We start from the raw sequence: 18,452 nt of genomic DNA, 5'->3' as shown, positions 1-18,452 counted from the left end.
TGCTTCACCACAAGGAAGACACCTTAAAATGAGGAAATCATAACACAGATATACACAAATTCTTTCTCTTCAGTTCTAGGTGCAAAGACACGTAAATAAAAACATACAGAGGAGCAGACATCACAGATGAGGTATCTTCAATGGAAGGTCATTTAGTAGTTATCTATAGAGTACAGTGGGGTCATAATTGGAAAAAAGTGTATTATCAAAATTGAGGTTTGATACAGGGTTTTATTTCAAAGCACGCAAACGATAACTGTTCTATTAATGACAAAAACTGTTCCAATGGAACTAAACATCTCCTGCAGCCCAGATCACTTTACCGCAAGACTTCTCTATGTCGCAATATCATTATGTGCCATTAATTTGCTATCTAAAAAAAAAATATATATATATATATATATATACACTGAAGACTAATACGCATTTATATCTACTTGTTTAGAAAAAATAAAAGCACGAGACAAGCCTTCCACAATGGAGAAGAGAAAGGGAATGGACAGGGTGGCAGGCAAGAACAGGACACAAAAAAAACACCTTTTCCAAAGATTGTTCAAGGCGAAAGGGACATGTCATGTTAAACAGTAGTCAATAGCGGCATACAATCAGTAAACAAATTCAACTCTATGAAAAAAGAACTACATCACCATTTAGTGGTTGCAATTTAGATTATTCTAGCGTGTAATACTTTAATTGTATAAAACAAAGCTGATGTCACAAACACAAAAGAACTTCTTGCAAAGCAAGCACCACAAGTAATTTCTATGCTGCCACTGATGGCTGACAAGTGATGAGCACTTTGTTTGAATTTATGTACTTATGCATCTAAGGCAACAGGTGGCTTATAAAAAGAAAACAGAGCTGTTTTTAACTCTTCTTTAGCAACATTTTTATTATACGTTTTATCGTAATGACTAAACATAATTGCTACAAATAAAAGCTCAACATACTAACTACAAAGATGAATCATGTCTTAGGGAAAATTATTTATTATTGTGATAAAGCCAAAAAGTGAGTTAAGGCTAGATCCCATCGCTTGGGCATTCTACGTGCGCTCAGAATGTTCTCTAACTGCACAAAGCACTCAGTATTTAAGCACTACTTTGTTAAATATAAATTACATCAATTTAACATAAGACTATTTTTTCCCCATTTCAAACAGTAGTGGAATATTGCAAAGCAGTTGAAGGAAATCCTTTATTTTCAAGTCTCTAAACCAACTGACACAGCCACGTGCTTCAGCTGCAGTTCTAGACCAAGAGAAGGACTACAGAAACACGCTATTTTTTTCTCTAAACTCAGCATAGTCCAATAAAGTTTTATGTTGTTTCTGCACACAAATTGATATTAAAAAAATAATTACAACACCCACAGTGTGTGATGCAGGATAAACTTCTCACTTGAGTTTAAGCACAAAAGACACTATAAGCACATAGTTAATTCAGATTAAAATATAGATGGAGTGGTATTGACTGGTTCAGCTATGTTAGAAAATTTTGAAAGACAAATTGAGAAGGCAAAAAATGCAATAAGCAAACTGAAACAATCTTTATAGTCTGCCTTGTAATTAAACTATGAAATAACTCTCTGCTTATCATTAAAACATTTAAGTGTTTGCTCTTTTGGATAGATTAAATGCACATACAAAGATATCAAACTTTTCCTCCGCACAGCAATTTTGCCATACCATCCCTAACAATTAAAAAACATGACGCATCAATGTTTCTATCTTGCACACAAAATATACATACACACAATTTTTACAGTGATGTTCACTGGATCCATCTTTCTGTGCTGTAACACTCCAGAGCTCACCCTACGCCTATCTTCCCATATCTCCCCAAAAGCAAGCAGCCCCTCCCAGGTAGCGCACATTCTTCTTGCTACGCAGTTCCTCAGTTTGCAATGCACTTGGCTTCTCATTCCTACTGCTATTTATTTCTCAAACATCAATTGTCACATCAAATTACCAAAGTCTGGTGCATAAAAATATTTAGTAAGCCTTAAGGAACTGTTATGAACAACTATCTCAGTTATTACTAAAATGCAAACCTATATTCAAGCATTTTTTACAACTTTAACTAGAATTGAGTCTGAGGTATATGAGTTTATCTGCCATTGTCATTATTGGAATAAGAACCTGTCTGATGGTGTTCTGAGTTCTTTCAGAGAGCAATGAGAAACAAGGGAGGAGCAGGAAGAGGGCTGGGAAAAAAAAGAAGGAAGATGGGTAGCGATTGATTTCATCAAGGAAGTTTTTTAAACTACCTTCCATAGGGATTAAATTAACCATATAATGCTTGAATTCTCAGAAAATCAATTCCGTATCTAAGAATAAACAAGGAGGTTCTGAAAATCTTTTACAAATACTGAAGCTTTACTTTAAGTGCAAAACTCAAACTAACAACTAAAAGTAACGGTTCTGACGTATTCCACAACAACAGATGGTCACCTGCGGGTTATTATTTTAATGCGTTTGTTAATTGCCTGCAAGCAGTCAGACTTCAGGTTGTTATCTGAGGCTAGAGTATCCCCTTGGCATCAATATGAAAACAATAACTTTCAAAGCTGCTCAAGCAACTGCTGCCAACATAAACATCCAACACTTAAATCCAGCCTAATGCTCATTGTGTTCTTCCACACAGGATTACAGGATAAAAAAAACAAATTCTGAAATAAAAATCTATTCTGTAATACACTACAAAATAACTGCAGGAAACCTGACATTTTGGAAGTTCCAAAGCAGGGAGAAATGAAAACACAAAAATCTGTTGATATGCCATAGAGAAATGATTAATTAAAAAAAAAAAAAAAAAAATCACTTATAAACCCAAGAAGAAAACTAAGACTTGTAGCCCTGAACTTCAGGACAGCCAACTTTGTACTCTCCAAGGACCTACTTGGAGGTATCCCACGGCTTAAGAGCATTGGAAGTTAGGGGGTCCAAGTGAGTTGATTGACATTCAAGCACCACTTTTTCAAGCTCAGATGAGTGCTTTCCTAAGAGTACAAAAGCAGACAGGAGACCTGCATGGATGAACTCATGGACGAGCTCATGGAAAAACTCAAATGGAAGAAGGTCTACGGAATGTGGAAAAAGTGTCTGGCTACTTGGGAGGAGTACAGGAACAGGCACGCAGCAATACAACAAAGAAGGCTGAAGCCAACTTGGAATTAAACCTGGCATGAGAGGTCAAGGACAACAAGAAAAAGTTATTTAAGTATGTCAGCAGCAAAAGGAAGAATAGAGAAAATGTGGTCTGCTGCTGAATGAACGGGGTACCCTGGTAATGGAGGACGCAGAGAAGGCAGAGTTAGTCAACTCCTTCTTTGCTTCAGTCTTTACTGCTAGGACTGCCCCTTGAGAATCCCAGACTCTGGAGATATGAGAAAGAGCCCAGAGAAAGCTTAATGCTTCAGGGAAATAAAATAAAAAGAGAATAAAAAACAAAAGTATGCAATTTGTATCAGAGATTTCCCTACAGTTGACTTCTTAGGGACATTTTTTCAACTCATCGAATGAGCCTAATGCTTCCTCAGCCAGAACAGCACGACTGTTTGAGTTACACTTTAAACCTGATTAGAAAAGTGACCTATTTTTAAAATAACCCAGTAAAAAGAATACGGTTATTTTTTAAAACAAAACTGGTTCCCAAAGCCATTTTACTGCGTGGTTCTACAATCAGTTCCATCAGCACACACGAAAGTGGCAGCATATAGATGAGAAAAGGTATTTGAATATGGAGCTGCTAAAGCTACCAAAAGATAGACTTAGCACGTTGTGTAAGTTAGGCACAAAGTATGAACTAGGGTAGGGAGGGCACCTGTTTTTCTGCAAGTGACCTTTTGGTCATTGTGGGAACCAGGACTGCTCCAATAAATAGCAATTCTGAAAGAAAACTTAAGCAAAGCTTATTCTGTCAGCTTATTAAACAGTCTCAGACTAAAAAATTATTTGCATACAAATTGGATTACTGTGCAGAGATTTTGTTTAAATATACACCTCCTAGGGCTTTTCTTTTGGTAAGGGCAAATATGTTGTTTGGCTTTCTACTATGCAGTAATTGCTGTCAGTGACTTTCAAGCACTCACAGAACCACAGCAAAGAGAAAGGAAGCATTAAATTGACATTACACAGGACCACAGACAGATTTGCCTAACCGTATTTTAATTAAGACTTGCAATTTCACATCCTAACTAAGTCAGAAGCCCATTTTAGTTTGTCTAAGATACATAATTCCTAGCCAGAATAATAATTAAGTCCAGTTATTTCCTGGGCTCCTTTTTGAGGATTTTTTTCCCTACCACTCAGTTCAAAGCAGTCTCACAGATCCACACCAGGGAAATACTGCTTGACTTCACCTACATAAAGATACGTCAGCAGGAAGAAATTGAGGTGAGTAGGTTGGAGAAATCTGAAAACATGTATGTGCACAAGTACAGCTGCAGATAATAGAACCTGCGCAATATAAAGCATTGCAGGTAGTATACCACGTATTGGGTATGCCAACAAGTACAGACTACTCAGAGAACTTAATTCTTTTTTTGAGGACAAGATGATGTAACAAGACATTAACTGTACTCACAGCAACTTGTAAGCATAAATTTTATTTAAATGTAAATACTATGAACCAATGATGTGCACATACTTGTTTTAAGAATATGAACTGAACACGAGCCCATGACATGGCAAAGTTCTTTTAAGTAAAATACAGTGGTCCGGCCCAAGACAGTGTTCACAGTGCTCACCACTGCCTTTCTTCACAAATACTTCAAATATATTTTCTGTCTTCTTCAGCTAGATTACTGTCGTTCCAGAATTTTTTCTTGCTTAAAAATCTTAGATTTTAGCACTAATTTCAGGACAGGAAGATAAAAGAAGCCTCAAGGCACAAAGAACTACACTGCTTGTAGATCTAGCAGGTGCTGATACACTGGCTTTCCCCACCTGGAGGCCACCAATCCCACAGATGATGCAGTATGGTCACTTTCGCAATTGCTACTTGTCTATTTACTGTGAAGTCACCTAATTTAACAGCAGCCCCAGCAATAACTAAACCAGCTCATTCGATATTGGCACACTTGCATACTCCCTCGCTGAGCAAAAACGTAACTGCTTCTGCTCTTTCCAGAGCAAACACAGAGCTACGTCCTCAGATGGATTAGGGGATACGGCCATGCTTTCCTTCTGAGAAGTCCACAGATGAACTAGGAAACAAGAAATGCTTCCAGGAATTAAATGCAAAGTTCTAATGAAAACTTCACTTGTTAAAATAAAAAAGACAAATAGCTTCTTTTGAGAAAGCAACTTCCTGGATGCAAAACTACAACATTCTCAGTCTACAGACTACTCAGTTTTTTCATACAATTGCTGTACCAAACAAAGTGATGCTTATCAACATCCAGCTAGTTGTCTACTTCAAAATTCTTGCAAGGAATTTTTGGTTTTACCTTTTCTAATGTGACATTCCTCCAATCAAAGAAAAACAGGTTTTCACATTTCATAGTACAGCAAGAAGTTAAATAAATAAATAAATAAATACTGCAGGACTGCTACCTTCAAGCTTTCAAGAAAGTCCACAGCAAAGCAAAGAAATAAAAATTACAAGATATTAAGCTATATGTAAAGCCAAGATACCTCACCCCAACAATAACAACATCCAATTAAGGAGACAAACTTTTGAGTGTGTTTAGGTGACTGGTTTTGAATACACTGTCACAGCCTGATAATTTCTTTAAGATATTACAGAGAAAAATGTCTCACCTGTATTGCCTAAATAGCAATTATACACTAATATGAAATACAGATCTATAACAAAAGTAGTCATAGGTCAAATAATAGCAATGACTCAGTGAAGACAACATGCCTGGTCTTTATTCTCACGGGAGGGCAGGGTTTACTGGTCAAGTACTTTATGACTCACAGCATGGTATATTAGAAATTCTTCTACATATTCTTTAGAATTGAGAGACTGCCCTTGTAGCTCAGTAGGTAGCTCTCCTGCTTCTGGCCTATAAGGTCATAGCTTTAAGTCCCTGCTGAGGAAATTTAACAAGTTCCATCTATAAATAGAACGGCATTAGGTGCTACTACTCCAACAAGAGTGGTGGCCTTTAGATAAGAAATTTTTATGTTTTCATAAAAACATCATGTTCTGATGAGAAAAAGACACTGGACGTAGAGAGACACAATGTATTAGGCTAAAGATGAATGGCAAAGTGGGCTCCCAAATCCTTTGTAACTTCAATTACCATCAGACTTACAATTCTAGCATTAACTAACTGCAATAAAGGCTAGAGAAGAACTTACGCACAATAAATTTCCTTTTCAATGAGCATAAGTAATTAACTAAATCTGCAGAACTTACCACACTGAGACTGAGAAGAAGCCCCCTAGGTACATCACAATCAAAATTTAACTTGGGACAGCAAAAGGGAACCTCAGTGCAAAAGAAACTTTGGATTTTTTGAAAAGTAATATAAACGTTTGAATGTTCACAGCTCCCATTCTATTTCTGAAGAAAGAAAGTCTCTCTCTGAGAGCCATTTGTTTAATCACCACAGATCATAAGAATGCTACTCAGCAACACAACAATTTTGCTCCCTACACCTAGGCTTATCCAGCTCTCAAAGAACAACCACTTGTGCCAAAGTTTAAGAATAAAGACTATTCAAACCCTCACCTGAGGTTGTTTGTGCATTAAACCATAGTTACCTGAGCTTAGAGCTTACAGCTCAGGTGTCACTTTCACTCAGCCTGGTGAGCCATTATTCACCAAAGACAAAGGATAAGTCATTAGAGCGCTGACAATTTCTCAGCACCTTCTCCACAGCCCTCACCCAAGTGCCCAGGAAAGGAGGCACATTCTTCTACGGAAGACAAAGCAGAAGAGCATACTGCAAACAGTTCTAAGGTACAAAATGTGAGTTTTATACATATTTGTTCACCAAAAGGCGAGCAAATTAATTTTCTTTGCCTAAGTGAAAGATCTGGGAAATTTAAAAGCACTTTTCCACAGCTGGCCATACTGCAGGATCAACAGGGTTACACAGGCCAGATGTGGTTGTTACCCATGCACTCCAGTTCTGCTTGCTCATACAGAACCACCGTAAGGTAGAGAATAGAAATCTAGCACTCCTGCTCATATCATCCATACGAAAAAAAAAAAAAAAAAAAAAAAAAAGCAGCTTTGGAATAAAAGTAATAAAATAATTCTCTGAAAAAAATATTCTCCTCTCCCACATCATGAACAGTCTATTTTTATGTGAGAAAGAACTAATGATAAACAAGCTTGTACATATCAGTACAAAAGGAACCTTGACAGCATTAAGAGGCTGCTTAACATCCAGAATACTCAATACTCGACTCAGAGTGGTAGCCAAGGACACAACTGACACCTGCTATTTCCTCACTGAAGTAATAGCTAAGGGCAACTCTTAAATTTGCACTTCTAGTATAGTTGCCATTTTTAATCCACCATCCAAAGAAAGTCATTTTCTTTTCTACAAGTACCTGGGACAGATCTGCCATAAAAGCTTAAAACAGTTAGGGCCATATAAACAATATGACAGCCCTCCCCAGCCTGCCTCATGCCACCATGAAAACATTCCCACTGCAATTAAAACTATAAATCCACGTGAAACTTGGGCAACAGAACCAAGAGAACCGCTTCTAACTAAACAATGAAACTCAGCAAATGGAACACACCAGGTTATTTTGGTAATAATGCTGGACATGCTATTATCCAGGACAGGAAAAAAAGAAACTAAAACTAAACTACCCATTCATTCAGCCAATAACAAGTGAGTAAAGTATGTTTGGACAAAGGTTATCACACTTAGATTCGTCCAGAAATAAAAATACTCCTTTTTCCCCAGAGATAACCTCTGAAATTAGAATAGAAGTATTGAGATCAAGTTGTTTACCTCAAAGAAATTCCATTTCAATTTGTGCACTTTAATAGGGAAAAAAAGCAACAGGAAATATCAAACAAAAAATATACAGCACTCCTCTTGATGCCTTATTTGCTCAGCTAAGAGAATCCCCTTCGTACCATTGCTAATCACACAAAAATACAGCCCTACTCCAGCACACTGTCTTCTTTTACTTATCCTATTGCTCGACCTCCTGTTTGTTGCTACTTCATGGTAGAGAAAGTGTAGCTAAAGCATGAAAACATTGTTTTCCTTCATTTAAACAAGCACTATATTGCCTTGAAAGTAACAGTGTATCTAGGATATGGAAGTTGGAAGACTGAAAACCCAGGACCATTTCAAGGCCCCAAGGGTACTTGTCTACATTGAAATGAAGTAAGGAAACTAAAGAATCAGAGAAATCTCTTCACCTCAGCTTTACGCTATGCAAGAAACAAGGCAGGCAAACACCATACACAACTTCCAGTTTCAACAGGAAGGTAATTATAATTATTGCTGAGGGTATTAGAGCTGCAGCTGCCAAACCTAAGCGCCTTGTGGTACACAAAGTGATACGCAACAACCTTCCTTGGAAACCTTCAGGTAGCTCAGGGGAAACACCAAGGAATCCTGTTATGGGAGCTAGCAGCTACAAACAGACCTCTTGTATTAAGGAAGGTAAAATTCAATATATTCCCAGTAAATAAAGAAAAACAGGACCGAAACCATTACCCTAAGACTTCAGTGAGATGCCTGAAGTTTGTCTCGCTACATTACCTGTTATGCAACTGAATTAAAAGGAACAGAAATTCAGCGCAAAGGACAATCCTCCTGAATGGGGTTCATCAATACAAAGATAAAATGAGTCTAGCAAGATCTGCATAAAAAGCTATTTATAAACATGGGATATCTGTTTTTTCTTTTCAGGATTAACACATTCTTCCACACAATGAAAATTATGTTTGCTACAAATTCAAGCACACACAAAAAGTCATATCTCAAAATACCTGCAAAGTAAGAGATGCTTGATCAAAGAAATATGGCAATCATACAGGAACTTTAGCAATATAAACTCTCAAAAACTTTCAAAGTTCATTTGTCTAGAGTAAACCTGCCGCCTGGGAAAAGCAAAACAATACTCAAAGAAAATCATTTTTCCACTAATCCTGTTCTTATGGTGTCCGGTAATACAAATCCAATCTTTTGAGAAGCTGATAAGCCTTTTTTCCCAGAAAAATTTTTTTTCTGCCTCTCCCTTCACTGCCCTCCCCAATAGCATGGCTGGGCAAAGACATATTTCAGATCTGCAGCCAAGTCACACCTACCTACCTACTTTTTTGGAGAAATTAGATGATTACACTGATAACGGCCATTAAGTTCCGTAAAACCCAAACCCAGGTGGGCTACCACGCTTTTCAATTTCAGGATGATGTGCCCACCAGTTTGCCTAGCAAGTCTTTCTTCAAGATCCGCATGCCTGAATGTAGTGAGGACCCCATAATAACCCACTTTTGACCTTCTGCCTGCCATGCAAAGAGAAGAAAAGACCAATTCTCTGACAGGCTCTGCTGCACATGTTAGCCATTAACGCGTGCAGCGGTGATGCATGACAACAGGATAAGGATTGGGAGCAACAGTTTCAGTGCTCTGAGGTGAAAATTTGTTCCAGATCAACTCAAAGCACAAGTGAAGACAAACACTAAATTTTTAACGCTCTGAAAAGTGATGATCTAAAAATCCCTTTCCATTTTTAAGTGATCTCCCTGTTGATGACCAGTTTGTTCTGATTTTTACCTGACAATGCCATGCAATGCCCAGCAGCTTTTTTGTCAGTTCTGCTTATTTCCTCAGATCACTTCTTAGTGCATCTCTCCCCAAAAGCATTTCTGTTACCATCATTTTTCAATCTTTAGTAACACCTACTTCCCATCTGGTTGGCACACAAAGCTTCACCTACCAGTCCACAGCTTCTCCCTGTAACAGAAGCAATCTGTTTGGATTGCTGTCAAGTCATCTTCTGCACTGCTACAGAAACCCAGCGCCTACGAGCTGGGCTCAGAACTGATGGCCACTCCCAGGACACTGGTTCCTTTAGGCAATTTAAGGACCATTAAGAATTTGGACTGAGCTCTGATAAAAGGCAACAAATAATCTTCATCCTCTCAGGACCTGTAAAGTTTAAGGATTCAGAAAAACAGTCTGTGTGGTCTCTAAAATCTGACAGAAACAGTGCATGCACCAGATGTGCCACAGACTCATAAGAAAGAATGTTTAGATTGGAAATAATTTTGAAAGGTAGGTGAGTGTAAAAAGCAGTTCAACAGTTTATACAATTTTATACTTTGACACAGTATGTAAAAAACTTGTCTGAGTTACAAATTTTAACAAGAGTTTGTATTGTGTAAACCATAGATACTTGCTTTTAATTCGCTAGAGAGGTACTCAGCTTTCAGTGTCATATCTTTACGTTTACAGTTCTCAAGAAAAAGAAAGCAGAAATAATGCAATTTTCAGGAAGGAAAAAAAAACGTAGTTGTATATGCCTTAATTAGACTCCTTTTGGTTGTTTTTTTGTTCGTTTTTACTTATTAGCTCTACTAACAACTCCAAATAACACTTCGAAAGATCTTTGTGCTTACTGGGCAATGAAAAGAAATTTTACAATACCTCCTGACTAGCTTGCATTCTGGCTACATGTCTAGCAAGAGCAGAGGAAGAGGAAGACTAAGATTTTGAAAAAAGAAAAAGGAAAAAGCAGTATTTAACAAACAATTCCAACATCTTTTTTGATCTCAAAGACTGAAGGAAAAGAACAATCATTTCACCATCATTACATTTCAGAATCCATGAAAGCCCTGAAACATATGACAAGTACATGAAAGACTAAATTGATAGATCTAAATTCAAAGAATACAAAGTAAATACCTGAATGGTCTGAAACCCCACAATAACAGTCTCACTACTTCTTCAAACCCCAAAAATGACAACAAATGGTATTAACCTTTTTAATAGCCTGAGAAAATACATTGGCTTATTCAGCATATACATTAAAAAGCATTTTCTGTACATATGATATCAACTTGCTCCTTCACAAGCATTAAACACGACATAAATATGAAACAGAGCAAGTCTGAACAGTTTATCACTTGGTCTCAACTTACATCAGACAAAACTATAATTAAAAACCCAGTATGGCAATTGAGAGTGTGATTTCCCCTTTTTCTAAGGGATACTGTAGAAACGGTTCTCAGATATCAGAACATAAATGTTTACAATATACAAATGTATCAGTACAGCCTTCACATGTGGAAGTACTTCCTAAAGTGATGCAGAAGATCAAAGGATTTACTTCACTCTGTCCAACTGAAGATCCGTCCTCACCTTCTCACAGCATTTTAAACAACGTTAAGTGCTTAGCTGCAATCAGTGTCCCATGATTCTACTCAAAGTATATGCTCAAGTTCAAGGGAGCAACAGTTCTAACCATCTAAATCACTACTGTAATTTTCCACACCTCTAGGTTTTGTGCTGGTCTAAATGAAAAGTACTCAGAAGTCACAGGGCTTCAGTGTAAGTCACAGACAAATCAGCATGAGGATAGATGTAAGGCTTGCCCTTAAGAACAAACTTCTAGAATTTGCTGTTAACTCAGTATTTTCTTTTTCTACCAATCATTTCCGTGTATGTTACTCCAAAAGTAATGCCTCCTATTTATTTCCACAGAAACTAAAACACATGCAAAAAGCAATATTTGATAGAGCAAATCCTTGGCTACAAAATCCTGTTTTTCAACATAGTCACCATCATTAGTTATGCATTTTTTGTCCGTGATGAACAAGAGTGCACACTGCACTCGGAAAAAACTGCAGCAGTGGAGTGACCACTGTTTCACAAGTGCTATGGCATGGTATCATCACCAAAACTCCATCCACCACCTCACTGTATTACATCCGCTGTTTGGTCTTGACACACTCAGCAAGTATCAATGAATACCAACTGGTGTCAATCATTCCACATGGAGAAGTTTCATGACACATCCTTGCTTCATCTGCACTTCCATGTCAGAGCCATTCTATCAGACCACCCCTCAGCTGCCATCCGTCACACAGCAGCACACTGCAATACCGGTGGGAAGGTTTGACCTCTGCTGTCACACCACCCACATCTGCTGCTGATATCATGGGCCAATGTAATAAAATTGGAGGCATTACTTTCAGAGCAGCCTTTATTAATGTTTCCAACAATTCAGTTCACTTTTAAGTCTCCAGCACAATGACCATAAAGACACTCACTATTCACTAGAAGATGAGGTTCTTTAGTGATTTTCAGTTTGTTGTACTGTTTTTGGGCTTTCTGGGGGAGGGAGTGAGTAAGGAGAACCCTAAACTTGATGACTTTGAGTTGACCAGTAAAAGTAGTTACATTTTAATGGCTATTTGTTCAACAGTTATTAGTTCAAGTACAGCAACGCTGTCCTTAAGCTATAGAGTCAACTTAAAAAATGGAGTTTACGTACGCATCAGATGAAAGATCCCATCACAGGCGTTAATATGAGACAAAAAGGAATTTCCTAGGCCTTGGCCAGTATGGGCTCCTTTCACAAGGCCAGCAATATCCACTACATTCAGAAACGCTGGAATTTTGCTGGAAGATAAAAAGTTTGAAAGTTTCATTATTGAAGCATATTGGTCAAAATGTTCGTCACAGAAATAAGTCCAGAATATGAAAATAAAATAGTTCATTTTTCCAAAACAAGTTGCACAGAACAATATCTTTATATCTTACACCTACATTATTAAAAAAAAAAAAAAAAAGAGAACAAGATTTCCTACTCCTCCTTCAAGTAAAACTTGAAAACTTGTTCTTTCAAACAATCTCAGAATGCTGAAATAAAATGCTTAACACTGAGCAGTTTTCATAGCACCAAATGGACAAAACACCTCAGTGCCCATCAGTGCTATCTTCCCCTCCACTGTTAGTTCAGTAAGCAAAGTTTGTCAGAAGGGCATATTTTAAGCAGCACTGATTAAAACAGGTAGCATTAACTAGTAGTAGTGGTGGTGGTCAGGGTTGTGCAAACAATCAGAAAGAAAGCAGCAAACATGTCTAGTTGAAGATGACATTTTAATAGATACAAAGTGGTGATACTTAACACCACCTACATTCAAACAAAAATTACTTCTCAAAATCCATCTGAGGAAAACAACAAGCAAGAATGCAATAAAATGTTAACTAAGAGCACCTTCATGTGATCTACATAAATGTCCATACCATCATTAACAGTGGCAGAGAGAATCCCGCTGAAATGGTGCAAATTCCTCATTAGAAAGACTACAAAATGCAAGCCTTAGGCATCAGCACCTCCAACCCAATGGCTTCAAAACACCCGTAAACAAAAGGAGCAGTACTTAATTTCCATTAAACAACTTAAATTGTCACCCTTATACTTCATTAGTACTACACTAAGATAAATACAATCATACTATCAACTGTAGACATAACAGAAGGTGCCCAAATCCACAGCTTTTATAATGCTGGTGGAAAGATGAGAATAAAGCTATGAAGTCTCCCATTTTTGTCTTCAACATTCCTCTAACACTTCACAAGAAAAATGATTTCTTCAGATAATAAACTGACCTCATAGTACAGGATCTGGATAAAATCATCATCTTCACCAAGGTGAAGCTCAAAGCATCATTAAACCTGCCGGCTTAGGCAGGAACTTAATTATATGTTTTACACCATTCCTAACTTTGTGATGTGATTAGAACTGAGCCAGAACACAGCACGATACTCAAAACGGTGAGATTAGAAAATAGGGAAAAAATATTTACAACATAGCTTATGAGAAAGAGTATAAATACCTTTTGAAGTAAATAAACTTTGAAAGCTTCACACTTTTGTCCCACTATGGTTTTCTTAGCAAATTCCATCTTTTTTTTTTTTTTTTTTTTTTAATTACCAGCATATGAGCTCAAATGGAAACAGCAATCAATGAGCATTAAGGCACTACCAAAAGTAACACAAATTCTGAAGACAGAAACCAGTAACCCCATAAATGCATTTACACAGTAACTCCTTTCATCTGATAAAAATGCAGAGCTAATAAGTCCCTCACTACAAATAGCAGCAAACTCCCCATTAGAATTATTAGAATTCCTTGCTTTCTGGCAAATAACTAAGTTAACAGCAAGGTAGGGAAACACCACGTTTTAGAGCACTTCTCCATTGTAATTTTAAACTATTTTAAGAAAAACAAAGGTGTTGTTCGGAATGTTTTCTTTCCTCTATCCATTCAGTAGGATGATCTTCCTGGCCAGCCATCAGAAGAACACACACTATAAAGATGGCACATTAGAGCAAAACAGCCTTCTTCATATGCAGATAGACTACTATCACGAGAATCAACTCCAGGTGTCAGACAACGGATTCCAAACACCAGCTTATTTCACATCTTACTAATAGAAGAGAGACCTTTGAAGATAGAATATCCAGGTCCCCCGGATGGTTTCATCTCGGCTATCACAAAATTAACATCCTAAGCAAAGCAAAGCACCACTGCTCCCAGCAGCCCACTCCCTAAACCTGGATCTCTATTTCATCATAGATGAACACAGAAATAAGGAGAAAAGGCAGGAACTATTCACACTTGCCTATGCTTTGAAAGACAGTGAACATCGTGAAATTAGGCAAACAGAAATACTGCAAAAATGGGAGAGAAAGTACCACAGGTATCAACTGCTTTAGTACTTTTTAAAGAACAAAAACTACTGGATTTTCTTTTTCACCTTTCTCTAAACAAATTAATTTCTGTTCCTTAAGATTTGTTAGCCAGCATTAGATGAAAGTCACTGAGCTTCACATGATCACCAGGAACAGGTGGCACGAACCGATCATTTGCACACATCAGTGCAACACTGACTACCACGAAGCATGTCACAGTAATGTGTAACATGAAACACCACAGCATCCAGAAATGCCTCTATATTTTAAGCACATACATAACCTTGGAACAAGGATTTTTATTTATTTATTTATTCATTTTTTACCTTGCTCAGAAATCCAGCAACAGCACCAGCACACCACCCTCACTGTACAGGGTGCACTATAGCAAAGATCGCAAGAGTTGCTGGGGCAAAGAAGGCCCAGTTTGGTAATGCAGTGGTCTGTATATTCCATCAAGAACAACAGAGAGATGCATCCAAAGGCTTAGGCATTTAAAAAAGAAAGAAGCATCTTCCTTACCAATTTGTTTCAAGTTCCTACTAAAAACTGAGTTACTTTAAAAGGCAACACCTGTTTCTTCAGCACAGTGGTGGTTTAAGACAATTTCCTTCATCATTAGATATCCTTCATTAGAGTGCTTTATTTTCTAAGCCAAGGTACAAAGTTTTTTTGTTGTTTTTTTTGTTTTGTTTTTTAAGATAAACACATGCACACAGTCTGCAATCTGTTGTACAAACATATTTGTGCCAAAACTTGCAAGGAGGGAAGTCATACATTTATTTCCTAAACTTCCATGAGCAATCATTCAGTGTAACTAGTTATGTAGTTGTGAAACAGGTAGCATGCACCTAAGGCCTTGATTTGACATCGAAATCAAAATGCTCTTTCTCTATTTACATTTCTGTTACGTATTTCCACAGTCTTTCTTCTCCACCACCACTCCAATGATTCCCTTTACCATGCAGTACAGCATAATGAAACCTCACACCCACCAGGAGACTCCAAAAAGCCACATGAAAGGTCCAACCTAGCACATAACACAGCAGGTTTCCAACATGCCTGCCTGAAAATTCTCTTAGTTCTAGCTTTGTGTTCATTTCTCAAATAGTTCAATAAACTTCTCTACTATTTCAAACTCTACCTGTTACACAGCCTGACCCAGCAACAGAACAGATTATTCAGCACCAGGGTAAAACGCTCATCTCTTTTCTCTTTGTTAAAAACAAATGTTACTCATTCCCTGGTTCCATTACAGGCTCTTCTGCCTTTAAAAACTTCATATCAGATCTGTTTGAGAAAGAGAAACTCCTCTTCCTCCCCTAGCATTTGTATGCTTTAAGCAGGAATCACCCTTTTAAGAGGTGACAAGTCAGATTAGTAGAAGTAGCAACACAAAATACCTACAACAAAACAAAGCCAATTCTGGCTTGTTTCCAAACAGAGAAGAGTAGTGCACAGTCCCTCCTGGCTACTGGAGGCTGTATTCACCATTACTGCTTCTGTGAGTGACTGAACCCAGAGGAGCTACCCACTAATCCCCACACTCATTTATTTTAAGTAACAAACACTCTCTTTCTGAAATAAAAGTCTAAATACCATTCAAGTGAAAGTGGATTTACGACTTGTATCCAATTTACTATCCAACAACAATATTCAGTGATATTAAAGGGTTTTTTGTGGTGCTGATGTTTTTATTTTCTTTTAGCCCCAGAGAGAGAGAGGTCATGCGTGCCTTTGGGATGACAATAAGAGGTGAGCAGGAAGAGCTACTTATCTCTTTATCACTTTACTGATTTATAAGTAGCTGATGACAGCTAAACAAGAATAATGTTCATGTGGCCAAGCAGTAACAATATCACAACTTAACTTTGTCTTAAAAAAAAAAAAAAAAAAAAAAAAAACCTTTTAAAAAACACATAATTACTTCTTCACAACCAACAGTCCAAACCTTTTGGCTTATTTTTGGTCTATATATTAACAAGCAAGCTTAGTACTCACTTGGGACTGAGAACTAAGCTACAACAACTTTAGTAAATAGTTCCATGTTGATGTATTCTTTCAATATTAAAAAAGTACACAGGAATTACCGACAGAAGTAATTTGCTCAAACCTGAAAATTAAGCTAACAAATGTATTCCTGGTCAGTGATTGGTCGATCATTTTTAGATATCTGTGAGACTTGACTCAAAAAACTGAGGCCCAACTATTGAACTACAGCAGACATGTATGCTAATTTGCACTATGATTTATGTATGTATTTTTATATATCCACATGTTAGTGCAAGCAGAAATTAATAATTAACAGGCATCTATTTTAGTTTCTGAGGTCTGATAGCACCTTACATTTTCGTTTCCAAACAAGAATCCACTTTCCACACATACTAAAGGAGATGCCAGTAAAAACAAAGATGCCGCATTTGCAGTACACTACCATAAAAAGTTTGCTTTCAGTAACACTACTTCCATTGTTTAAGCAAGAAAGTACAAAGCAAGAACTCGAGTTACCTTGGAGGCTTGTGGTACTGGCACAGGAAGTCAAACCTGTCATCCGGCACAGGAACTCGACTCTCATTTGGATCAATAGTACAGAAAGGAAAATTCTCTGCTGCCGCTTGACTCTTTGTTAACACATTGAAAAACGTGGATTTCCTGTAAGAAAGAAATTTTGTTAGATAAATCCAAACGAGTAGAATGTACAACGGCTGGGTAGAAACACACCTTTCCCCCAAACCACACGCAGTACTGAACTGCCCCTCGACTTCAACAGCAGACCCGGCCGCGCTGCCCCAGCTAAGAGCCGCTTACACCCCCCGCACACACAGCGCAGCAGCCGCCCACGGCCGGCAGCCACGCAGCGCAGCGCCACGTACGGCGGCCCACCTTCTGCCGCTGGGGCGGGTTTTGCTTCACCAGCTCTCCAGAAGTTCCAAGAGAGGCAGTCCCGTTCGCTGCCGCTGACGGGGCCGCTCACCCCCTCCTCCCCGTAAGCAAACGAGCCGGCGGGCACACGCGCACGGCAGGAAGCGGCGGGCGGGCACCTACCCCACGTTGGGCAGCCCGACGATCCCGATCTTCAGGGACGTCCCGAACCTGCCGATAATCGGGTGCGCCTTCACCCCGTCGCCTGCCTTCTTCGGGGCCATCTGGGGACGCAGAGCAGCTCTCGGTGAGGGACCCGCACCTCCCGTGCCGACTCCCCCCGAGGTGCCCGGCAATTCCCGGCCGTGCGGCCTGCTGCTGCCGCCGGGCCCGCCGCGCCGCGAGCGGAGGGAAAGAAAGAGGAAAGGAGGGGAAAGAGGAGCGGGACCCGCCCCGCCGAGCCCCGCGGAAGGCAGGCGGGCGGACGGGCTCACCTCGCGGGACGGGACGGCGGCTAAGGCCCAGCGGAGCGGAGCGGCAGCACTGGCACGCGGAGACAGACACGCCGGCTCGGCAGCTGCCGGCGGCGGAACAGGCGGGGCCGCTTCGCCCATTGGCCGGGCCCACGCGAGGGGAAAGGTCGGCGGCGGGAGGCGGCTTCCCTGCGCTGACGGGCCGGGCTGCTAAGGGCTGCCCGCCGCGCTCCTGCGCTGCCGCCTGCGAGGCTGGCCGTGGGGCGCCTGTGGTTCCTCGCCTAATGGTGCGCCGCAAAGAAAGATGCTCCTGGAGCTTGACAGAAATTCCACGCCACATCCAATAACTTTTCCAAAGCCGTGCACGGAGGTAGACATCCTTAGTCCAGTGCAGTGCCCACTGCCGATGGCAGTTCGTCGTTTGAATGCATTGCAATCAAACGTAATTGCTTTTGCTTAATAATATATGCATATTTAGCA

General features: G+C 39.2%; 1 protein-coding gene across 1 annotated transcript in view; it reads right to left on the bottom strand.

Annotated features, from left to right (window-relative positions):
* OLA1 (Obg like ATPase 1) overlaps nucleotides 1-18,073 on the bottom strand; it is an 86,311-nt gene extending 68,238 nt beyond the window's left edge. Inside the window, exons 1-4 of the mRNA XM_042822357.1 lie at nucleotides 17,994-18,073; nucleotides 17,683-17,783; nucleotides 17,146-17,289; nucleotides 12,431-12,558 (exon numbers count right to left, since the gene is read on the bottom strand). Of these exons, the coding sequence (XP_042678291.1) occupies nucleotides 12,431-12,558; nucleotides 17,146-17,289; nucleotides 17,683-17,783 (373 nt within the window). The 5' untranslated portion in view covers nucleotides 17,994-18,073. The remainder of the gene's footprint in view (nucleotides 1-12,430; nucleotides 12,559-17,145; nucleotides 17,290-17,682; nucleotides 17,784-17,993) is intronic.
* Nucleotides 18,074-18,452: the final 379 nt, after the last annotated feature.

This window comes from Centrocercus urophasianus, unplaced genomic scaffold (genome assembly GCF_019232065.1).
Source record: "Centrocercus urophasianus isolate 14NV4802_14NV808 unplaced genomic scaffold, USGS_Curo_1.0 seq_20, whole genome shotgun sequence".
In the NCBI taxonomy this organism is placed as follows: domain Eukaryota; kingdom Metazoa; phylum Chordata; class Aves; order Galliformes; family Phasianidae; genus Centrocercus; species Centrocercus urophasianus.
Note: the sequence above shows the minus strand (reverse complement) of the source record. Positions and strands in the feature narration are given on the sequence as shown.